Genomic DNA, 26,395 nt, shown 5'->3' with positions numbered 1-26,395 from the left:
GCAGTCTCAAGTAGAGTGATGTGGGCATTTCAGAATTGGGAACTGGACACTGAGCCTTATTTTTTGCTTATGGTCCCACAGAAGATTCTACTAAGGTAGAAGTGGAGGAATTTTTTGAGTCTTTAGAGAAAGCAACTGGCAAAATGAAATAGGAAAAGTTTGTCCTTGTTGGAGATCTAAATAGCAGAGTAGGAAATGATTGTTGGACACACAAAAATATTTTGGGAAAATTTGGAGAAAAGGGCAAAGCTAATAATAATGGCAAATACCTGTTAGATTTCTGCTCAGGACATAGAATGGTTATTACTAACACAATGTTCCAACATAAAAATGTGCACAAATTCACATGAGAGATGATACAAGGAATAAGAAAAGTCTCATTAACTATGTTATTGTTCATAGCGATTTTTTCCTCCGGTGAATGACATTAGAGTGTACAGAGGATTTGAAGTTGTAAGTGATCACCGTTTAGTCTTGAGCAGGATAAAATTGAATTTCATATTGAAAAGAAGAACATGTAAGAAGTTTTAAAGCGAATTAAAGTTGAGCAGCTCTTAGATGTGAACTGTATACTACAATAAACAAATATTATTCAAATTAAAAACGAAACAGTTTGAGAACAGGAACCAAATCTTGGAGATTCACTGGCAAGCCCTGAAGAAAACAGATTGATTCAGCCAGACAGGCATGTGGTGAGGTTGTCTGCAAGGATAGAAAAATCAAAATCTTCCTGTGGTGGACACAGGAAGTAAAAGAGGCAGTTAAGGAAAAAAAGAAAGCATATCAAAAGTTCCTGGGAAATAAGTCAGCTTGTGCTCTTAGAGAATACAGAGACAAATGTAAGAAAGCTAAACACTGTGTTAAACTAGCTAAACAAAAGTTATGGGAGGACTTTAGCGAGAACATAGAAGAAGGTGGAAAGATTATTATTATTTGACACCTCCAGGGAATCCAAAGACTTATCGAGGGAGAGTATACCAACAGAATCGAACGATTGGGCCCTTTCCAACTACTAACCGCGCTCAAACTTACTTAACTGAGCCATTAGTAGCAGAGGCTCTACCAATCGACCAACCTTTGCCGGCATATTCTGGAGGTTGTTGAAGACGTTCAGAAATTAAGCAAAGAGTAAAAGGAATTAGAGATGATAAAGATGACATGGAAACTGGAGAGACAAATATATCCTTGAAGTATAGAGTAATTACTTCGAAAAATTGCTAAATGGAAGAAGCAGTGACAGTAAAGTGTTAAAAAATACTGACTAGGCATGCAGTCAGGAATATATATCCATACTTGAAGTGTGTGGATATGTGGAAAGGCAGCAGGAATAGATAATATTCGACCAGAAATGCGCAAGTATGGAGGTATAAAAGTCTAACAGTGGCTTCACTGCGTAGTTCAGAACGCCGGACAGAGGGAAGTATTCCAGATGATTGGAGTAGAGCTCTCATAGTACCCATATATAAAAAGGGGAAATAAAACTGAATGTGAGAATTACAGAGCTAATTCATTACTGAGTGTTCCTGGTAAGACACATGCAATTATACTTAAGAAACTGGTGAGAAGGATTGTGAAAGAGAAGCTTGGTGAAGAACAAGCTGGATTCAGGCCAATTTCAGGCTGTCAGGATCAGATTTTCACCTTATACGACAGATAGTTGAGAAATCATAGGAATATAACAAAGATCTGTATTTAAGTTTTGTAGATCTGGAAAAAGCATATGACAAAGTGCCAAGAGAGAAGTTATTCAAAACGCTACAGTTATATTCTGTTCATGGGGCATTATATCAAGCAATACTTGGTCTTTCTTTGAGTTGTAAGTCAGCCGTTAGAACGGAAGGAAGTACAGGAAGATGGTTTAATATTAAATCTGATAATACGGGAGTCTTGACAGGTAACAGACTGATATGGAGGAAAACTGTAGATAGGAAGTTAGCAACGATGTAAATTTTCATGTAATACTATTATATCCTGTGCATTCATTGAGGGTATATGTCGGGATTTGATGATGATGATGATCTATATGGCTTAAACATTATATTTTGTCATACATTTAGTGTCTCTCTGCTAAGTTTCATTAAAAACTGTCTGATATTTGAGCATTGCTAACAAGTGAATGCCTAAAGGACTGACACGACATCCACATGAAGTCGCATGCATTTTGTATTTTCGGAATTCACTGGCCTATCAGCCGCAAGAAGTTTATCATTCATAAATGCGATGAGTTTGTTTATCGACTAACTATATGAGTCATATCTTAAACCATATTCATCCATCCACCATCCTCTTGTCAAAAAAAAAAAAAAACATCCCTTCCGTATTTTATTATTATGTGACACCTCTAGGGAGTCCAAAGACTCACCGAGGGAGAGTGTGCCAACAGCATCGAACGATATACTCCTTCCAACTACTAACCTTTTTGCGAGCCATTAGTAGTAGAGGCTCTACCACTCGACCAACCTTTGCTGGCATTGCGTATTCATTTGTGTAATTTTAAAAAAATGATGCTTGGGTACATTATCTTACTGTGGTATTCATTTGTAGTCCGCGAAAAAAACTACCGAGTTACAAAATATCGACTAACTTAATTCAAAGTCCAAAAGTTTATTTGTTAGCTTGCCATTGTGCTGTGTACTGTACTTCTTTATATGGTATTGCCTACTAAAATTATATTTAAGGCATGTAAAATAATTTATAATTACTTGGAATCACTTCAGTGAAATGAAATATATAAATAAAATAATTAAAATGTGTTTTGGAAAAAAATATGTTCATTATATTATGTATAAGATAATTGGAGAAACGAAAAAAAAATTCGCAGACCTAACGATAAACATGTAATGTTAACTGCACGATAATAAAATTAAAATAGAACTTCACTCAGAAAAATGCTCCTTTTTACACTATATGTAAAATCTCATTTCAACCGGCCTTTCAATGACTCAATTAAAATGAGAAAGAAAGAAGAGAGGGAATAAAAATAAAAAGAAAAAAAAAATTTACGTAGGTCCCACCGAGATTTGAACTCGGATCGCTGGATTCAGAGTCCAGAGTGCTAACCATTACACCATGGGACCAATTGCGAAATTGTTTCGTACTTTTTGTTTTCTGAAAGCGTAATAGACATATATTAAAGAAAACAAAAGTTATTAAGTGAAATTGCCTGCAAGTTAATATTTACTGTTTTGTATTAATAAAACTGGAATGAGCAGAATATTTCACACACACACACACACACACACACACACACACACACACACACACACACACACACACACACATATATATATATTACAGATATGAAAATTCGAAATTCTATCCTTCAAATACTAACTATTGAAAAATATTTTTCATATTTCTTTAACAAATACTCTGTTATACTAATTGAAGAATCTTAAAATAACTAAATATTTATGTGAATAAATATAAAGTGATAATTAAGAAAATATCAGAAACAGTTGACTTTAGTGCATGGAAGGTAGCGCTGTTTTCAATTATACTGTCTTGGCGCAAAATGTGTAATCTTTGGTTTTGTGTGTGTGCGCGCTGTATTTTTTTCTCCCCAGTGTGCAGGTTTTTAAAATTTACGGGTAGCATAGTAATGAAACGGAACTTATTTTTCGTGTAAGTCGAAATTTGCTATTTTATGTGATATTCCTAGGTTATTAAAATGGCCGATATTGTGCCTGGATCACACGTGCCTCTGTATCAGTCCAGCCGGCAACAAGAGGTGTTGGATGTCTCTTCTAATTTAGTTGATTATCATTTGCAACTTGATAATTCTTATCCACAGCTCATTGATTTACTCAAGCTAAGTGCAGATATTCCTACTGTTAGTGGGCTTACAGATCAAGATTATCCAGGCCTTTCTGAACTGAGCGCTAATTTGCAGTCTTTATCGCAATTATGCCTAGTGAAAAAAGTACCACTTCCTGCAGAGCTTGTGGAACAGTTTGATCACATGCAGAGTAACTGTCAAATGGGACTTTTTCCTGAAATTGGAAGGGCCTGGCTAACTATTGATAGTAACATATTTGTGTGGACGTACGAAGATGGGGGTGATCTTGCATATTTTGATGGCCTTAGCGAAACCATTCTTAGTGTTGGGTTGGTTAGACCAAAACCTGGCATATTTCAGAGTTATATAGTATATCTTCTATGCCTTACCACGCCAGTAGAAATAGTTGTTCTAGGTGTTAGTTTCAGTAGACATTCTGAGAGTTCTTTTCTGTATGAAGAAATGCATTTACTTCCTGAACCTCTTTTTTCCATAGCTACAGATGGTGTATATATGGTCAGAATCTTGGGTACAGAAAATGGAAGAATATTCATGGGTGGTAGAGATGGCTGCATATATGAACTTGCATATCAAGCAGAAAGCAGGTGGTTTAGCAGAAGATGTCAAAAAATTAACCATTCAAGTAGTGCTCTTTCCTTTCTTTTCCCGTCTGTTCTCAGTTTTGCATTTTCAGAAGAAGATCCTATTGCGCAAATGACAATTGACAATAGTAGGCATATATTATATACAAGATCAGAAAAAGGAACAATTCAGGTTTTCGATCTAGGAAAGGAAGGCAACCAAATGACTAAAGTCACTACTCTTTCTCAGACCTTCATTGTTCAGCAGGCTTTAAATATTGCTCAGACAATTGATAAATCCAATTTTCGTCCCATTGTTTATATTACTGCATTGGAAATTACAGAATCCCCACATATACATTTAGTAGCAATAACTTTAACTGGAGTAAGACTTTATTTCACCACTACATCATTTACTTATCCAGATTCACGGCCATACAGATTGACTCTCTTACATGTGAGGCTTCCTCCAGGATTTGCTGCTAATGCACCACCTCAAAGACCCAGTCATGTTCATATAGCTTATTATCGAAAAAATTGTGTACTTCTTGCATCAAGCCATTCAGATGCTCAAGATATATTATGGGCTATGAGCAATGATTCATTTCCATTTGAACAACAACTAATTGAACTTCATACAACTTTGATTGTAGATGGAAGAATGTGGGCTTTATCAGAAGTGTCTTTCCCTCACTCAACAAAGCCACTTTGTTCACTCATTGTTAATAATAACATTATTCCTTCTGAACCTCCACTTGTGGTATCTCAACATATGGATTTACCAAGAAAATTTGTGCTTCTTTCAGCTCAGGGAACCCATATAATCATTAAGCCACGGCCTGTTGATCAGTTACGGCAGTTGCTAATAGATAATGATGGGCCAGAGTGCAAAGCAGTGAAAGCTTTTTTTCTTCTGCATAAGGAGGCACAGGCTTGTGCAACATGTCTAATTTTGGCCTGTTCATTATCACCTCAAGACAAAGAAGTTGCAGAATGGGCAACACAAGCATTTTTTATGTATGGTGGAGAAGCACATATTAAGTATCCTTCAGCTACAATGATTTCTGCTGGTATGCCTATGTCTCCCTCCTCCCCAGGAACTGGTCAAATCTGGACTAGTACTCCTATGACTCGACCCTTGTCACATTCCACCCATTCTTTGCCTAACATTCCATATTCACCACTGCCAGCCATAAATCCAGTAACTGGATCACTTACTTCTGATTCACACTTCCAGCAAGCTGCTACATTATCACAACAACAACAATCGAATATACATTCTGGAATACATTTAAGCCAAGGACCTGAAATTGTTTATTCAGGAAGACACAATGGATTGTACCTTTATTTCTCTCGAATTGTTAGACCACTCTGGAATGACCAAGTAGTTTCGCTTATTCCTTGCCCAGATATAAAGGGTGAAAGGGAATTACTTGTCAGCAGTGTCTCATCAGATGAATTATCTTACTATGTTGAACAGCTTCTATCTTTAAAAGGTTTTATTCAAAATAATTGCCAGTATGCAGGGAGCTCTGTCTCGGGAAATTTTAATCAAACACAGAACCTTCCACAACGAGTACTTAATTTTATTATGCCAGGAAGTTTTACTGGAGAAGTATCTCAAATGCATCAGCAGTTGCAAAAGAAATCACAGGCTCAAGGAGAATTACAAGAAAGAGTATCTATTCTTAACCTTCAGCAGTTAATTTGTCATACTTGTGAAGTTTTAGGACTATGGAAAATTCTCTGTGATCATCAATTTCATGTCATGGCTGGTTTGCTGTCAAAGGATTTACGGAATCAACTAAAACGTATGACCTGTAGGGATCTTATTGTTTCAGGAAAAGAAGTATTAGGTGCTCTTGTGAGTGCACTTATTACACGTTATTTGGATGATAGTGCTAGCACAGATGCCATTAGTTCAAGACTTAGAGAGGTATGTCCATCTGTATATCGAAGTGAAGATGCCTTGTTTTCTAAAGCTCATGAAATGCTGCTAAATGCAAAAAATATCCATAACAAGCAAGAGAAAGATAAAGTATTGAATGAAGCCTTACAGCTGTGCAAAGAGATCAGTCCCCATTTAAAGTTGCAATCAATGTGTGTATTGTTCCAAGCTGTTCACTTTTATAAAGGGATAGTTGATCTTTCTTTATCTGCAGCCCAGTGCAGAGATCGTCAAGATATAGCATTGCACTATTATAAAAGTGGTGAACCTCCTGAGGATCACATAGGATTACAGGCATACATAAGTCGGATGGAATGCTATAAAGTAGTTATGGAAACTTTAGCACATTTGAAATCTTTAAGTTGTTCACATCCTCAATCACCTAGTGTACCCAAAACACCAGGGCCACCACCTCCTAGAGATCCAGATATGTTATTGCCAGAAGAAGCCATAGCACATTATGAACAAGTATTCAATATGATATTAAAATGTGATGATGAATTACTGCATGTTGCTCTCTATGACTGGTTAATAGAGACCCATCAAACAGATTCTCTTTTACTTATAAAATCCTCCTTTTTGGAGAACTATTTGAAACAGTGTGTCAGTGCACAACCGAACAATTTGGCTTCAATGGATCTGTTATGGAAGTATTATGAGAAGAGCAAAAATTTCTCAGCAGCAGCTAGGATTCTTGCTAAACTTGCAGATAGACATGGAACAGATATTAACCTCCAGCAACGTGTTGAATACCTTTCTCGGGCTATCATATGTGTGAAAAGTTCTGAAATTAGAATGACATCCCAAGGAGAAGGAGAATTTTTACATGAACTTGAAGAGAAAATGGAAGTGGCAAGAATTCAGTTACATATTCTGGAGCTAATATTGTTGAAAGATCAGCATTCATCAAGCATTCAGAACTCCATTTCAGCACTAAATTCAGATTTGCTTGATATAACACGTCTTTATCAAGACTATGCAGAACCTTATGATTTGGCAGAATGTAAATTAGAAATTGTACACTGTGCTGGACACTATGACCCAACACTTATAGAAACACTATGGAAAAATATAATTGATAAGGAATTGGATCTGACTGAGGGTTCTCAGTCGCATAATAGGATGAAGGCACTTAGCCAGAAAATAATAACATTAGGCAAAAAATATGTGGTGTCTCAGAAATTCTTTCCTATAATCTTTTTAGTTAAATATTTAGAGTATAAAACATGTACTTTTGATTTTGATTCAAAGTGGGTATTCCAAACCCTATGTTCTGTGGGTATTCTTCTTCCACAGTTATTTAATGTATATCATAACTTATATAGGTCTAAAGATCCATGTTGGCATGTAGTCAAAAAACCACTTCATTTATTAGAAGTTTTATCCTTATTAGTTGCTACATTTGCCGAAACACCAACATTAATTGCACAGTCAGAAAGAAGAACCTTTGTTACTCATTGCCAGGATATGATTGCTGGTTATTTGGTTGATTTACAAGCTATGAACCCAACAGACACAACTGTACAGTCACTTGTTACAAACTTTAAAGCAGTGCAGCATAGATTGGAAAGACTTTGAAATTTGATGCTTTAGTATAAAAATATGTATAAAGATAAAATCTTTTACTTGTGTGTGTGTGTGTAGGTGAGGGAGGGAAGTTGGACTGTAAAAATAGCTTGTGAATGGCTGAACAGAATGAACAGCAAAAAGTTTGACTGCAATGCTTATAGTAGTTGAATGCTGTTGTTTTCTGTAAGTTAAAGAATATTGCATTACAGCCAAAATCTTTTGTAATTTTTATATAAAGAACTCTGTTTCTACATACTGAATTGATATTAATTGAGGGTCAATATATTTTGTAATTTTCCTGCTGTAAAATCTAAACTTGAATTGATCAAAAGTTTTATATTTCTTAAATCACTGCCTTGCAACTCCTTTGTATTCTTCATAAGGTTTTATAATTTTAATAACTTGTTCTAGAAAATTATGCCTTTAATAAATGATTACCTGTTAAACAGCTGTTGTTAGTAGTCTTCTGACACACCATAGTTCAAATCATAACAGGTGTATTACTTATTGATGAACCAACAGGTGCTATTTGCTTCAATTTTTTTCTGAAATTTGGTACACCATGCCATTAGTAATAGATTAATATACTAGTAAGAATGGGAATTGTATGTGTGCATGGGCATGCATGCATTCAGTTATTCATGATATATATATATATATGTACACTGGTGTCTAAAACTTAAGGACAAAGATTATTTCTAAAGATTACAATTGGAAATTCAGATGCATCAGCTTGTAGCAATTTGTATAATTGAAGATTTTGAGTGGAAAGTGGGTACATCTTCAAATCGCATGCAAAGGGGTCATGTGGTAGCACTCAACAGAATAAAAGGCTGTGCTAAGCAAATTCTGTTTGAAAGAATCACTTTTCATGAAGGAATAAAGTTGCAAACTTGGATATCTTGTAATATCTCAAAGATATCATCTTAATGATTTCATGTGGGAAAGAATTATTAGAAAGCCTGAAGAAGGCCACAGAATACTGATATTGTCAGAGATATTGGAATTGCACATAGTGAGATATCCAAGCTATGGGCAGCATTTCAATCCAATGAAATGTGTTCTAGATGTTTGCTAAGAGGTCGCTTTTACTCCACCACAGAGCATGAAAACAGATTTTTGGTTATAACAGCAAAACGTAATCAACACACCACAGCAGATAAATTTGCAAGCCAGCTCCATTCAAGCACAGGTATGTGGATATCTTGACAAACTGGCAACATATCTGTGACAAGAAGGCTTATATGCCTGAACACCTGTACTCTGCATCCCTTTATCCACAGCTCATCATTGAGTACGTTTTCAGTGGTGTATCCATGAAAATTGGACAAATCACTAATAGTCTTTCCTCCGATTTTAGATGACACTTGATCTGGCATGAAAGTGGTGTTGCTTACCAATGCAAGAAAGTTCTCGACAGAAATAGATACAGTGGTCATGGTGTGGGGAAACATTATGCTTAATCGATGCACTGAGCTACAAATGCTGGACAAAGGAACTACGACTGGTGAACGATATTGCAACGAAGTTCTTCAATGCCATGTGTGATTGTTCCATGGTGCTGTGTAGGTGAAGGATTCATTTTTATGAATGATAATGCTACGTTACATCATATACAATCAGTAGAGATACTTCTGGAGACGAAGGATATTAATCGAATCGAGTAGTCAGCACACTCCCCAGATGTCAATCCCATAGAATATGTATGAGATGCATTGCTGAAGAAGTAGGCCAGTTTTCCTCAAGAACTCCTGAATCGCTTGATGCTAAGCATGGTATAACATTGTGTGAGCTGCATTGCAGTTCAGGGTGGATATATTCCATACCGAAATGTCTTTCTGCATAGTTTTCTATAAGCAGTGTACATTAATTCTTTAAATACATCCTTAGGAAATTTGTAACTTTTGCCAAAAACTTATTGCAATTTAATTTTATGAAGTTTATAACACATTTTTTGTGTATTATAATTTATTAGTTTGCTAGCAATAAATTTGTCCACATTTGGCTGTAGTCATGAAAATTTTTTAATATACAGGTAAAAATGTAATCCATCCTTAGCTTTTGGACACCATTGTATAATAAAGATTAGTTTGAATTCTGTATAGGAAGATTTGCCCATGGATTCATTTTTTACTTTGTGCCAAGTTATACACTGTGAAAACAGTCAAGATTTTTGTCATGATATATAAAGAGGTCTTAATATATATCAAATTCACTCTCACCCAGAATATTCTACTTGCCCAGTCAGTAATGAAGTTGCTTCTTACATCTGACAAGATAAATATTAACAACTTTAAGGGAATAAATATTCCTTGAGGTGATAAGTAGTGAAAAGCATACAACATTGGTTACAATTCTATTATATACAGTGAAACCTGTGGAGTATTCATAACTAAAAATTCACACATATACCACAGTAATTAAATTTTAATATGTAGATATTTCATCTTAATATTTCATCTTAAGATACTTAAGATGAAATATTTACATATTATTAAAATTTAATTACTGTGGTATACGTGTGAATTTTTAGTTATTGGTTATAATTATCTGATTTAAAAACAAAACAAAAAAACTATCCCCTCATCCAAAAGACAGAGAAATGTATAATAATTCAGAATTATACTATAATTTATTCTAAGTATGATTATAGTATATGGGTAACAAAAATTACATTGTTGTTCAAGATCCATAATTATGTGTTTATTAAAGGGATTTGAAAACAAGTTTTTCAATAATGTATGTAGGAAATTTACTGCTGTAATTATTACTTTGTATGTATTGACACTATTGAATTTAAGTTTCATCAAGCGCAGTTCATAACTATAATATGAGAGTTATGTTTGAAGTTTGTAACATTTAGGAAGAGAATATGTTTGAGTAGGGATGACCAATAAATTAACTTTCCTGATATATATGCAAGGGAGGGGAGGGGGTGATGCAAATAAAATACTAAGTTTTTCCAGATCATCAAAATTAAAGAATATTAGGGAAAAATATGTGAATGTTAAGGTAAACTTTGAAACTACAGAAGTAGCCAATAGGGTTTAGAAAACCACATCAATTTCAATGCTAGTAAAACTCAGTTCTGTCTTATTTCTCATGAAAAAGAATAATTTTCTCCCAATACTGTTTTTGAAAACACTCAAGTTTCCAAACAAGACTTCTCTTCTTGGAATTACAATCCTCAGCTTCTAACAAACTAAGATTTCTCTTCTGTTCAAGACGTTACTTCACCTCTGAACAGCTGTTAACCTTATACAAATCACAAATCCACCCAGCTATTGGATACTGCTCTCACATTTAGAGTGGGGGCTCCTTAAGACTACCTCAAAATGCTTGACTCAGTACAGAGTAGAATTATTAGATTGATTAATAATCTCTCTCTTACCAACTCACTTCTCCCACTTTTTCACAGCTGTTTGATTTCTGCATTATGTGTATTCCATGGCAAATGTTCATCTGAAAGAGCATCAATAATTCCCCCACTCAGCACTAAGTCCATTGGAACATGTGCAGCTGCTGCCCAACATTTCTTCACAGTTCACCTTGAAACCCACAGAACAAATTTCTTTTCCTTCTCCTTCATCCCTGCTACTGCTGTATTGTGTAACAGTCTCCCCTCCCCCCCGATATATTTCCCAAGAATACACTAATGCAGGCTTTTAAATCAAAATGTAAACAAGTTTCTCCTTTCCCAACCTACTACCCATACCTATAGTATGCTAGGTTGGTTAATCAACCTAGTGTACTGTAGGTTGATTAACCAACCTCCCATGTATGGGCCCAACATATAAAAATAAAATAAAAACATTCTGAAAACACCTCACATTGGCATGTGTTTTTTTTTTTTTTTTTTTTATAACGTTCTTCCAGTCTGCTCACATCAGCCTGTTCCGACTAATTTCTCTCTTATTCCATATGAATTTATTCATTTGACTTCCAACCATACCAGCTTTGTTGATTCTGTTGTCTATGCAGTAACAAGAAATCCTATATATATATATATTCCAGGAACTCAATGAAATTAGATTGGTTTAGTGGAATAGATAAGGGTAACCAGTGGCAGTATAGATATTGTATATATTAAAAATGCTGGCAAATTTTTATGATGCACTTCATGCATAGGGAATATCAATTGTATTACTATAATATGTGGGGAAGATGGAGTATTTGGCTAATTCTGTTGGAATTGTAGAAAGTATGATATATATATATATATATATATTTTAAAGAATAAATTTTAAATAACTTTAAACTGAAATAAAATATTAAATTTAATGATACAACTAGTTTCAGCCTTTTACAGCCTTCTTTAGGTATCCACTAAAGGTAGAACACAGTAATAAAAATTGAAGATACAAAAAAACTGAGAATTACAGGCAAAAAAATGCAATACATAATTGACACAAAAACGTTGTACTTTTTGAGTCGTTCTATCTAACGCACTATTGTTTGTTGCATCCGTGCTTGCAGTTTCTCGTGAACGCCAGTATTGAACAACTGCAGTATGGCTATCAGGGATGTTATAACTCAAATTGCTGTTCAAATGTTCAGGATTAAGGACTCCACGATTTTCCTTTCAAACTCATCACTACAGCGAAAAATGTTTTCTGATTTATCCCAGTACGCTGAGTGACTGTAGATTGTCATGAGGATTGTTAGAGAAAAGAACATGACTGGATAGCACAGATGCATGTGACCTTTTGTAGGAGATGTCTCTCTTATGCTCCTCAACAGAACAGCAGTTCAACAGATTTGTTAGTTTGTCCAAAATAAGGAATATTACAATCGCACCATAACTTGTAAACACCTGGATATTTCAGGTTATGATGAAAAGGCTTTGGATGGCTTATAAGAGAATGGACTTTAGGGAGTGTAGTGAAAAACGTCCTGATGTTGTATATTTTAAGGACATTAGCCAATTTATTGGAGACAACTAATATAAGGTATTGAGATGCTACCTATAAAAACAGGAGAGACATCATACACCAGATGATTAAGATGATGATGACAAAGTTTTGGGTGGCTTATTAAGAAATGGATTTTTGGAAGTGGAGTGAACAAAGTTCAACATCAACTTCCTGATATGTACCCTCAAGGGGTGTACAGGATATGATAGTACTACATGAAAAATTTACATCATTACTAACTTCCTATCTACAATTTTCCTCCAAATCATTCTGTTACTTGCCAAGACTCCAACATTATCATTATCAGATCTTATATTTCTATCGTCTTAGGCACATTGCACCGTATCACTCCACCTATATCTTGGTCTTCCCCTGGGTCGTTTTCCTGCAAACCTGGCAGAGAACACTGTTTTGCTAATCTTTCCTCGCCCATTCTGTTTAAGTGACCATACCACCTGAGATTAGCTCTGCTAACGCATTCCTGGATGCTGACAATGTCAAGTTCTTTCCTAATATCCTAGTTTTTAATATGATATTGCCATTGATGCCATCTGTTCATGCCTCTAATCTTTCTCAGGACTCTCATATCAGCGGTCTCTAGTCTTTAGTCAAGTGTTTTACTTCTGACCCAGCTCTCAGATCCATAAGTTAAAACTGGTTTGAACACTGTCTTGTATACAGCTAATTTAGTGTTCCGACTAATTTCTCTCTTATTCCATATGAATTTATTCATTTGACTTCCAACCATACCAGCTTTGTTGATTCTGTTGTCTATTTCCATATTTAATTTACCATCTTCAGTAAAAATCGTGCCTAAGTAGCTGAAATGTTTTACTTGTTCCACAGGTTCCTCGTTCACAACACAGTTGACATTTTCAACAATTCTACCTATTTTCATTGTCTTTGTCTTTTTAATGCTGACCTTCATACCATATCTATTACAACAGTTATTCAATTTAGTCAGGGAATCATGCAAACTTGTAGCGGATTTATTTAGAAGTATTACATCATCTGCATAAAGCAAAGAGCTGACATTAACATCTTCAATTCTGATATCATGCTTAATACCACTTCATAATGTGATCCATAGAGATAATGAATAAGAGAGGAGATAATGTATATCCTTGTCTGACACCAGATTTAACATTAAACCATCTTCTTGTACTTCCTTCAATTCTAACTGCTGACTTACAACTCAAATACAGACTAAGTATTGCTTGATATAATGCCCTATTGACACCATATAACTGCAGCGTATTGAATAGCTTCTCTCTTGGCACCTTGTCATATGCCTTTTCCACATCGACAAAACTTAAATACAGATCTTTGTTATATTCCCACGCTTTCTCAACTATTTGTCGTAAAGTGAAGATCTGATCCTGACAGCCTCTATTTGGCCTGAATCCAGCTTGTTCTTCACCCAGCTTTTCTTACACAATTCTTCTCAACTGTTTCTCAAGTATACTTGCATAGATCTTGCCAGGAACACTCAGTAGGGAAATACCTCTGTAATTCTCACATTCAGTTTTCCCTTTTTATATATGGATACTATTAGAGCTCTACTCCAATCATTGGGAATTTGTCTCTCCGTCCAGGCTTTCTGAACTATGCAGTGCAGCGACTGTAAGACTTTTATACCACCATACTTCAGCAGGAGTATGGTGGTATAAAATATCATCTACTCCTGCTGCCTTTCCACATTTCAAGCCTTTGATGGCTTTTTCTACTTCAAGTATGGATATGTATTCCTGACTGCATGCCTGGTCAGTGTTTTTTACCACTGTGCTGTCATCACTGCTTGTTTCATTTAGCAGTTTTTCAAAGTAATTACTCCATACTTCAAAGATATCTTTTTCTCCCGTTTTCATGTCACCTTTATCATCTCTAACTCCTTTTACAGCACTCTTTCCTCCATTCCTAAGCTTCTTCAACAACCTCCAGAATATTTTGCCATCATCATCATCTTCCTTATACCCTCTTTTACCTTGCGGTGTCGAGGGTCCATTGATCATTGGACCTCACTCCGTTTACAGGATAAGGTGGTCAGCCTTATGCCCCGGTGTATCCTATGGCCTGTAGTGTTGAATTCTTAAGGCCAGTTTGCCTGCTTTGCGGGATGAAAAACCCCAGAATAAACTGGGGAAAAACCCTGCTGTCCACGCCCAAGACTGGCTAACTTGGCTATGGCTGAGGAAGATCCTTCAGCTCCTCACGTCACCGACGGGAATCGAACCTAGGACACTCCTTCCCCAGGCATATGGTTACGAAGCACATAGCCACTAGGCTAACTGCACGGAATATTTTGCCACCTTCTTGATATTTATTTTCTATATTCTTGCCAAAGTCCTCCCATCACTTCTGTTTAGCTAGTTTTACACAGTGCTTAGCATTCTTGCATTTGTCTCTGTATTCTCTAAGAGCACAAGCTGCTTATTTGCCAGGAACTTTTGATATGCTTTCTTCTTTTCCTTCACTGCCTCTTTAACTTCCTGTGTTCACCAGGGAGTTCTGATTTTTTTATCCCTGCAGACAACCTCACCACATGCCTGTCTGGCTGAATCAATTAGGGTTTTCTTCAAGGCTTGCCACTTAATCTGCAATGTTTGGTTCCTGTTCTCAAACTCTTTCATTTTTTCTTCAATAATCTTTGTGTATTTTAGTCTACTGTTCACATCTGAGAGCTGCTCAACTTTTATTCGCTTTAAAACTTTCTTGCATGTTATTCTTTTCAATATGAAATTCAGTTTTATCCTGCTCAAGACTAAATAGTGATTGCTTCCAATTTCAAACCCTCTGTACGCTCTGGTGTCCAACACCATGGAGAAAACATCACTATCAACAATAACATAGTCAATGAGACTTTTCTTATTCCTTGCCTCTTCTCTCCATGTGAATTTGTGCACATTTTTCTTTTGGAACATGGTGTTAGTAATATCCAGTCCATGTCCTGAGCAGAAATCCAACAGATATTTGCCATTATTATTAGCTTTGCTCTTTTCTCCAAATTTTGCCAAAATATTTTTGTATGTCTCACAATCATTTCCTACTCTGCTATTTAGATCCCCAACAAGGACCAACTTTTCCTTTTTCATTGTGTCAGCTGCTTTTTCTAAAGCCTCAAAAAATTCCTCCACTTCTACCTTAGTAGTAGAACCTTCTGTGGGACCATAGGCACAAATAAGTCTCATTGTGAAGGGGATACAAATCCTTTAATGTTTATCTGCTAGTAAGAAACTCTAAGAACTAACGCTAAGGCCTATGAGTTTCATACCGAAAAACTATCAGCAAATCCAAGTGTAAGTAACCACTTGGTAGTACAACACCAAGGCAACTTGTATCAAAGGTGGGGCAAGCTCCCTCACTATCCTTGATATTTTCTCATAATGTAAAAACACAGCCCCTAGGGGATGTAATACTGTCATTACATTATGAGGAGAGGTCAATACCCAGATTGGTTTCAACCTTTTTTGAGGTCTCATCAGAGTAGGTAGACCTGGAAGATAAGGTTTAAGTGAAAAGAACTTACATACCTTCACTATACGAATGCCTGTATATTATAACATAGAATGAAAGCCAAAAGGCTATTTTTCTGGCAACCTTAATAATAATGAAGGGGATACAAATCCTTTGATGTTTATCTGCCGGTAAGTGAAACTCTAAGAACTAGGATTAAGATCTATGAGTTTCATACCGAAGAACTATCGGCAAATCCGAGTGTAAGTAACCACTTGGTAATACAACACCAAGCCAACTCATATCAAAGGTGAAACAAGCTCCCTCGCTATCCTTGATATTTTCTCATAATGTAAAAACACAGCCCCTAGGGGATGTAATACTGTAATCATATTATGAGGAGAGGTCACTACCCAGACCGGTTTCAACCTTTTTTGAGATCTCATCAGTGAGTAGGTAGAAACCTTTACTCAAAAATACCATCCAGTCCCAAAGCTTTACTGACATCCAGAGTACTCAGTATCTGAAACACACTCTCCTCCTGTACCTCTAACCTCGAACCTGCCCTATCCCTCTAGCATTAAAAGAAAAGTAAGAAAAACTAGTAAGAAAAGTATTATGAAAGAACATTAGCCATACAGGCTAAAGAGAATTCCAAACAGTTTTTTCGATATGTTGCAAGTAAAAGAAAAAATGTATATGGCAGAATGATTAAAGAATGCCGATGGTAGGGAGGTAACCGAATCAGTTGGTATAGTTGAATGACTGAGCGAGCACTTTGCAAGAGTATATCATCCAGGTGGTGACATTGCAGGAATGAATGAACCAATAGATTATATGGGAATTGTGGTGAATGAAGTGGAGGTGAATAGTCTATTACAAAACCTCAATGTCAATACTTCTGTGGGATTGGATGGTATACCAGCTTGTGTCGTATGTGAAGCGGCTAAAGAATTGTCAGTGCCCTTGACCATTTTGTTTAATTTGAGTCTTGGGTCTGGGTTAGTCCCAAAGGGGTGGAAAGAGGTGAAAATAATTCCACTGCATAAAGGAGGTTCCAAGACTGCTGTCGTAAATTACCGACCGATTAGCATATCAGGAATCGTTGTCAAGGTCTTGGAGAAATTAGTCAAGAGAAATATACAGGATTGGATAGATGAAAATGGGATACTGTATGGGGGACAACATGGTTTTGTGAAGGGGTAGATCATGCCTCAGTAACTTGCTCACGTTTTATAACACAGTGACGGCTGAACTGGATAAGGGTAATGGGTTTACAATGATTCTACTGGACCTTCCTAAGGCCTTTGACAGGATACCACATGGAATTCTAATCAGTAAACTGCAGCATATAGGGATGGATGTAGGGTTGGTAAGATGGAAAGGAGGATGGTTGATGGAGAGATATCAGGGAGTGGTTTATTCAGGAGTAGAGTCCAAAAGACGGCATGTGACTAGTGGTGTGCCGCAGGGTTCTGTTCTTGGACCACTACTTTTCAATTTGTTCATTAACGATATAGGAAAGGATCTGAGAGGAAGTATTCACTTGCTTGCTGATGATGCAAAGTTGGGTAGAGCAATAGTGAGTGCACAGGATGTCAAAATTTTGCAAGATGATTTGGATAGTTTGGAGGACTGGGCTAAGGAAAATGGATGTCAATTTAATGTGGCAAAGTGTAAGGTTATGCATTTTGGGGTGAAAAGATTAGCAATATATCACATTGGTGGAACCATACTCCAGGAGATTGATGAGGCCAGGGATTTGGGAGTGTTGGTGGATAGGGAGTAGGGGGGCACATCGCAAAAGTGGCTTAATCAGCTCATGAAATTACTTGGTTGCTGAAAAACACTTTAACAAGCAGAGACAAACAAGTTATTGTTCCTCCGTATCGAGCCTTGATAAGACCCCACTAGACTACTGTGCCCAGATATGGGGGCCAGAGTTTCATCTTGATGGGGTGGAGGTGGAGAGGATCCAGAGACAAGTGACTAAGATGATAGCAGTCTGTGGAATGAACCTTATGAGAACAGGTTGAAGATTTGTGGGTTGCAGAAATTGGTTGATAGGCTGAAAAGGGGTGATATGATTGAGACATTCAAATTACTGAAGGGTTTCTATAAGATTAATTCAGAAGATATTTTTGAGAATATGATTGGTGGAGGGAGAACTAGGGGACACCTATGGAAGCCGGGCAAGAGTGTGGTTAGCAAGGGTGTTAGAGCTGGGTTCTTTACTTTTAGAGTGGTGAATGAGTGGAATAAGTTGCCAGAGTGTGTTGTGGGTGCCATGACTGTGAATGAGTTCAAGGCGAGGTATGATAGATACTCTGTGAATGTCGAATAGTTGTTCTTGACATGATGTTAGGACCTCCCTCGATGAGTCTGTCGACTCCCTGGAGTTGCCTGTAATAATAATAATAATAATAAATAATAATTATTACCAGCTCTCTCTTTACAATTTTCTTCCAAATTCATGTCTAGCATTGTTATTTCTTATATTTTAGTTTTATAAGATACTACTAATTGCATCAGTCTTGCTAGATATGGGCGTTCGGCTTATCCTGACATCAAAAATCTGTTTTGCTAAATCTTTCCTCTCCCATTCTGTTTGGTGATCATATGACTTTAGATTGCACTACTTATATATTCTTGATTGCTAATGATTTCATCTTAATATCTTCATTTTTAATGTTTCTGTCAATTGATGTCATCTATTAAGTCTAATTTTCCTCAACTCTCATACCTTTTGTATCTAGTCTTTGATCAACTTTTGTTTTATTTCTGACCCAACTTACAGATCTATCACATGCAAGTTAAGATTGGTATGAAGAGTGTCTCTTTGTATTTGGCTGATTCTTTCTTAATATAAATTGATTCAACTGGCATCTGCTGTTTATGCACAATTTTTAGTGAAAGTGGCAAATTAAATTGAATATGGAATTAGAGTATTAATAGAATAAGCAATGATCCAAGCTGCTATGATTTTCTTTGTTTGGTAGGTTCTTTGTTCAGAATACATTTCATGTTTTAAATGTTCCTGGCTGCTTTCATAGATTTTTTGTCTTTTTAAAAACTGCTGGTTTGCACATCAAATTTGTTAGAATTTTAGGATAAGAATATCATTTGCAGAAAGTAAATAGCTGGGTTTAATATCTCTGATTTTAATATCAGGTTTATGGTCACTTTTCATCATAATGTGATATATAATATGATAATTAATGCTTAAGGAATTGACAGCGTACACTAGAAATATAAATTAAATCAACTTTAATATATACTTTCCGATATTTCAGCAACGTCACGTTGCCATCTTCATGGGAACTTAAGATAAAAACATTTGCATGCAAGTACTACATAACAGCAAATGAGAAACGAAGTGAGGAAACTACCGTTTTCCTAAAGTTCTGATAGTGCCCTCTGGCCGGCTATATTAGGTGTTCTTGGCCTTTGGGCTGAAGTTTTTATGATGTATGTTTCCCAAATTTGTGGCAGTCTCATGCATCCAAATTTGTTGAGGTTTGGCATGTTCCTAAGGGCTGAAGCTGATTCCATGAATAGTCTTTCATATTTGAACTTGCTGCGGTGTATTACTGTGGCTTTCTTCCACCTTATTCTGTGGTGAGTATCCAGAGCATGGTCTGCAAGCCCAGAGTGGCTGTACTGGTGAAATCAGATGTAGTCCTTGTGTTCTGAGATTCTGAGAATACATAAAGAAAATGTGCCATTACGTCCCATAGCGGATGGCATTGATTCCCCCCACTTACAAACTAGCTAAATATTTAGCCAAAGCGCTCTCACACTATACTGGCAACACACCATCACACATAAAAAACTCAGCCCACTTCAAAGCCAGTATAGAAAACCTTACACTCCAACATAATGACATAATGATCAGTTTTGATGTCTACTCCTTATTCACAAATGTCCCCCTCAAAGAAACCTTAGAGCTAATCCAAGCTAAATTTCTTCCTGATATCTTAATCCTATTTCAGTTCACAATGAACTCAGGCTATTTCGTTTGGCAGGAAAAATTCTACAAACAGATAGAGGGGACAGCCATGGGTTCACCACTTTCCCCCACCCTTGGCCAACTTCTTTATGGAAACTTTTGAAGAGAAAGCCTTAAACTCTGCCCCACAAAAACCTACTATATGGCTTTGCTACTTGATGATGTGTTTGCTATTTGGCCACATGGCCCAGATACACTCCTCTCCTTCCTAACATGCTTAAACAACCAACACCCTAGAATCAAGTTTACCCTGGAAAAAGAGGAAAAACAATAGCCTCCCTTTCCTAGACACACTAGTCACCCGCCAACCTGATGGTACCTTGGTTTTCTCAGTTTTTAGAAACCCTACCCATACAGGCAGATACATTCACCAACAATCTCTCCCCCTTCCCCCCCCTCACAACAATATGGATTTATTAAGACGCTATTCAACAGGGCTAAACTAATCTGTTCAAATGACCAAGCCCTAACCACTGAACTAAATCACATCCTTAACACTTTCTCAACCAATGGCTACCCCCCCCCCCAAAATACTAAAACCAGATATCCACAACCCCCCCCCCCTTTTCACAAAAAAGATTACTCTAAATCCATCATCATTTCCTACATTCGAGGCACCTTGGAAAAAATTAACAAAATCCTAAAAAAACATGACGACCACTGTTACAGACCATATAGAAAATTGGCATCCCTTATCCTATCCACTAAAGACCAACCACTTCCCCTAGACCTACCTGGTGTATACTGGGTCCCTTGCATCTGTAAATTGTCCTACTTTGGCCAAACAGGCAGGACAGCAAATATCAGAATCTCAGAACACAAGGACTACATCCAATTTCACCAGTACAGCCACTGTGGGCTTGCAGACCATGCTCTGGATACTCGCCACAGAATAAGGTGGAAGAAAGCCACAGTAATACACCACAGCAAGTTCAAATATGAAAGACTATTCATGGACTCAGCCTGAGCCCTTAGGAACATGTCAAACCTCAACAAATTTGGATGCATGAGACTGTCCCAAATTTGGGAAACATACATCAGAAAAACTTCAGCCCAAGAACACCTAATATTATTATTATTCCTGATACCTCCAAGGAGTTCGAAGACTCATCGCGGGAGGACAACTAATATAGCCGGCCAGAGGGCACTATCAGGACTTTAGGAAAACGGTAGTTTCCTCACTTCGTTTCTCATTTGCTGTTATGTAGTACTTGCATGCAACTGTTTTTATCTTAAGTTCCCATGAAGATGGCAACGTGACGTTGCTGAAATATCGGAAAGTATATATTAAAGTTGATTTAATTTATATTTGTAGTGTACGCTGTCAATTCCTTAAGTATTAATTATCATGTTTAACCAGCGTATAAGCCTTTCTACAAGAAATGTGATATATAGACGGTGAATAACAGTGGAAATAAATGTCTTGCATCTGATTTTATGTTTATAACATTTTGTATAGGCATCTCCACAAAATGTGTGTGCAGATGTGTGTAATTTGAAGCTCTTATAAAATAGGTGATTTTTTTTTAATTTATTGAGTATTATTTTTAAGATCAGTAGGTGTATTTTTAGTATATTGTTGTGATTTTTACTGATTTTATTGTATTCAGTATATTTGCATATATATATATATATATATATATGTTAAGACATAGAATGGAATGCTATTATTAAAGTAAGTTAGGTTTTGAAAATAGTGCCATAAACTTAATAGAGCAGCATCAAAAGTTAAGGATAACAATACCATTGAACCCAGAAACAGGAACCTTTCTATTGATGACATAAATGAAGAAATATGAATGTATGAAATTTCAAGATTGAAATGAATTATTCGAATGTTGATGGAAATTCTTAAGTCATTAATGAATAATAATAAGGTAAGTCAATTAAAATATAAGAAAAAAATCATATGGTGTGGTGATTTGATGATTTTATTCATTTATTTTTTTTATATATCTGATCCAGACACGATAGGCCACAAGACCTATAGCACATTAGTGCCATGTGTGGGCAAGAGGAAAAGAACGGAGGAATCTGCTCTCATTTTGTTTTGACAAATGAAAGTTGATGAGTATGATGATATCTTTTGACCAGAAAAACAAATGTAATAAAAAATAACGAACACTGGGTTTATAGGTCATAATAATTATTTAATGAAACCTGCTAGTTTTGCTACTTAAGCTAGTTACTTTATCTCGGTTGGGATGAACACACAAATGTACAGCAAGCAATAAATGTTAATCATTACATAACTAAATACACCGAATGTGTAGGAACCGTTACACAAAAATACAAGTAAAACTGAAACACATGGAAAATGGAAGCTGGCAATATGGTCAGTCAATGTTCAGCAGGTGTGATCCATAGTTTGCAGAAAAATTAAAGTCTGATGTATTTAAAGATCTGATAAGTGGTTTCCAAATGTCAAACAAAATTATTCTTTGGTTTTTGTTGAGAGTGCTGTGTGAGTGGATTACCATCATAGCCTCTTTGATGTTGTGGGCGCTGAAGTCGTCTTCTATGTATGGCATGGAGCTCTTGTCTCGTTCAGTGTTATGATGATGAGGGTGAGAGAAATGGAATGCTAGACCTGAGCTGTCTTCTCTGTTATTATGGACATCTCCAATATGCTCCTTTTGCCTTATTTCTAAACGTCTTGATGTTTGCCCTATGTAATTAAGGCCACAAGAACATGGAATATTGTAAACTCCAGGATGTTTGTTGAAAGGATTGTGGTTTAATTTTTCTGCAAACTATCAAGCACACCTGCTTAACAATGACTGACCATGTGCCAACTTCCATGCTCCACATGTTTCTGCTTTGTATTCTGCCAGGCAGCATTAGTGAATAAGCTACTCTAAACTTGTGGTTCTGGTGTTTTATTGTTATGGTGTTTTTCATCGAAATGAATCATTAAATGGAAATCGTAACCAATGGGTACTAAGGAGCAGATTATTTCTGCACAACCTGTAAGTACTTATAGTGCATTAAATCAGTCTTTTCAGTTCTAAATCAGCCACGTGTAAGCACTCACTATGCCTACTATATGAAGCAAAGATGGCAGCAACAAAAGCCAATGACAAACGATCATCCTGTGTCTCGCCAGCACAGCACTGTTGATCGCCATCAACAAACCCACAACATGCCACAGCTGTAAAACTGGCGTCACAGATAAAAAAAAAAGGTTATATTCTGGGAGTTCTGTTACCACTGGCTGCATGCTTCCTGTACCAAAATAGACAAATTGGCACACAAGCTATTTGCTATTTATCAACCTCAATCAGCCCTTTTTCTGTTTGCTGAACCTCCCTTTTGTAAAACAACTCCTGAACATGGGTAAACAAGTCGAAAACCTTGAATAGCACATCAATGCTATGAATGAAACTTTTCCCTTCAAAATACTTGTGAAACTGGAGCAACGCAAGTTCACAAGGATGAACTCTATGACCTAATCACATCAATGGTATACCACTTGATGGAGGCCAAAAACAAAAAAATTCAACGGCATTATTTTGAACTTTCTGATGGTAAAGAGAAAATCATTAAAAGAAGACAACAACAACAAATTAGCAGAAGAATGCAACATTGATTCTAAAAATATCGTCAGGTGCCATTATTTCGTGCCCATAAATAAAAGAAAGGATGGTACAAACTTTCCATGCCTCATAAAATTGACTTGGGACACTGACAAGCACATCTAAATAACAGCGATCAACAACAAGTTCCAAGACACTTGCCCCCAATCATGTATATATGTTCAACCAGACCTAACTTTTGTACAGAGGGAACAAGGACTCCATCTTCGAAGAGAACTTGAAGAAAAACATCAAAATGGAGAGACCAATTGGATCATCGACTACAAGCAAGTTAAATTGGTGCAAAAATCAAGTGTTGCCACTAGTAGTCACCATGGAAACCAGTATGCAGGCACTGTATAGGAAATGTGCAAGACCCTTGTGTCAAATATATGCCTCACAGAACCTCGCATATCCACTTCACCAACATCCATGACCTAAACTCCAACACTTAATAGTGTCAACTACCACCTTCATTCTACCAAACCCCATCTACTCTTTCTGACAGAAACTCAAATCTCATCTCATATCCCCCCTGGTACTATTTATCTCAGCCTTCAAAACTATATATTCTTTAACTCCTTTCAACCCAAGGGTGGCATCTGTACATACAGATGCTCTGACATACCTTGCTAGAGAGCACCCAACCTAGAATCTTCCAACTTTGACCTTCTTTGGTTGAAATATTCCTTCCCTACTCAGTCAAATTCATTTGCTGTCTGTCGCTTCCCCATTGCAACCAACTACTCTGAGTTATTTAATTTCCTCTCCTTAAAAGAGTTTCTCCAGTCCCACTTTCCCAACAGCAAATTCATCCTCCTAGGAGATTTTAATGTCCACAGTACCAACTTACTTTCCTTCTCCAGTTGTACAGATCCTGCAGGCAGAGATGCTAAAATATTTGCAGTCACTAACAACCTTAAACAGATGTCAGATGTTCAAATGCCAACCAGAATACCAGATAACACAAACCACCCCCCCTAAACACCTAGATCTCCTCCTCACCAATGACCTTCTGACCTTTCAACCCAAGCATGTGCACTGAAACTTACCACCAAAGTAATCCTCACTGACATGGAAACATACATTCCCCACACTACTTTGAACTGCCCTAATCCTAACTAAACCCTGGTTCTCCAAAAGATGTGCCAAGGCTGTACAAATGAAACACCAAACATATAACTGGCTCAAATCAAAAACTCCATTCTCCTTTAGAGCTTATACTGAAGCCCAAAATAAATGCAAAGAAACAATCAATACTTCCAAAACAGAGTTCGAAAGAGCAAAAAAAGCAGGAAACTAGCAGCCTGTCCAAACGGCAGTCTAGCCTTTTGGTCTCTTGCCAAAGCAATTGACCATAACTTCTGCCCAACACTATTTCCACCTCTATCATACCCTGATGGCACTATTGCATCATCACCCACAGAAAAAGCCAATCTTCTGACTTCACACTTTGCTTCCAGTGCATGCATAACTGATAATAGTAAATGCCTCCAACCATTCCAAATGTCCAACATACAATGCCCCCTATATCCTTTTGCCAGAAAGAGACCAGAAAAATACTGTCTAAATTAGACACAAAAAAATTTCCTTGCCTTGATGGCATTGGTGCAATTGTACTGAAAGTTTGTGCACCAGAACTGACTCCTATCCTATGTCGCCTATATATACTCTCCTACTCCACTGGTATCTATCCTCCAGTCTGGAGATTGGCCTATATTCAACAAATTCCCAAGAAGAAAAGCCACTGCCATCCAACTACTGTAAAGTAATGGGAAAAAAAATCATCAATTCCAAACTCCTACACTACCTTGAAGGCTAATAAACGATTGTCATCTGGAGAAATTTGGCAAATCCCAGTGGTTGCACTTGATATCTCCAAAGTTTTTGACTGGTTCCGTAATAAAGGCTTACTTACTAAGCAAACTACCATCATTTGGTCTGTCTCAGAACTTCTGTAGTTGGATTGCCAGCTTTCTGTCTGGACGTACACTGTGTGTGATGGTGGATGGTTCCTTATCCTCTCACCATTCATCTAATGCCCGGGGTTCCACAAGGTTCTGTCCTCTCACCAACCCTCTTCCTGCTATATAATGATGACTTTAGTTGACTTCTAACCCAATACACAGTTTTGCAGATGACAGCACATTGCACTCCTCCCTTTCATTTGATAAATCTTACTCTACACAACTAACCTCAACCTACAGAACATCAACCACCACTACTGTCAATTTTGATCTCCAAGCCATTCTCCAAAGGGATTTAGATAACCTCATCTATTTCAATGTAAATAAAACCCAGTTCTGTCTTATTTCTCATAAAAAAAGAATCATTTATTCCCAATATTATTTTTGACCATACCCAAATTTCTAGACAATTTCAGATTTCTCTTCTTGGAATTACCCTGACATCAAACCTCTCCTGGCATAAACACATCACAAATATTGCATCCTTAGCTTCAAAAAAACTAGGATTTCTCTTTCACTCAAGACATTACTTCACCCCTGAACAACTGTTAACATTATACAAATTGCAAATCTGTCCTGCTATTGAATACTGCTCTCACATA

At 36.8% G+C, this 26,395-nt stretch overlaps 2 protein-coding genes and 1 non-coding gene across 5 annotated transcripts in view; 2 read left to right on the top strand and 1 right to left on the bottom strand.

The window, feature by feature from the left end:
• Positions 1 to 26,395, top strand: part of LOC150106547 (mannan-binding lectin serine protease 1-like) — a 320,574-nt gene that overhangs the window by 33,386 nt on the left and 260,793 nt on the right. The window contains exon 1 of one of the 3 annotated variants that reach the window (XM_090393194.1): positions 3,528 to 3,624. The exons of the other annotated variants lie outside the window; for them this stretch is intronic. The gene's annotated coding sequence lies outside the window, so the exon portion shown is untranslated. Of the gene's footprint in view, positions 1 to 3,527; positions 3,625 to 26,395 lie in introns of those variants that run through there. 3 annotated transcript variants of the gene reach the window in all.
• Positions 3,006 to 3,077, bottom strand: TRNAQ-CUG (transfer RNA glutamine (anticodon CUG)). The gene has a single exon. It is a non-coding gene; the product is annotated as a tRNA-Gln (tRNA).
• Nup154 (nuclear pore complex protein Nup154) lies at positions 3,539 to 8,417 on the top strand. The gene has a single exon (XM_090393191.1). The coding sequence runs from the start codon at positions 3,671 to 3,673 to the stop codon at positions 7,883 to 7,885; it is 4,215 nt and encodes a 1,404-aa protein (XP_090249317.1). The 5' UTR covers positions 3,539 to 3,670; the 3' UTR covers positions 7,886 to 8,417.

The sequence above is a fragment of the Typopeltis vanoorti genome, chromosome 5 (genome assembly GCF_054136105.1).
Source record: "Typopeltis vanoorti isolate ZY-2024b chromosome 5, IOZ_Tvanoo_1.0, whole genome shotgun sequence".
Classification (NCBI taxonomy): Eukaryota; Metazoa; Arthropoda; class Arachnida; order Uropygi; family Thelyphonidae; genus Typopeltis; species Typopeltis vanoorti.
The sequence above is the reverse complement of the archived record's forward strand: the minus strand, read 5'-3'. Positions and strand labels throughout refer to the sequence as shown.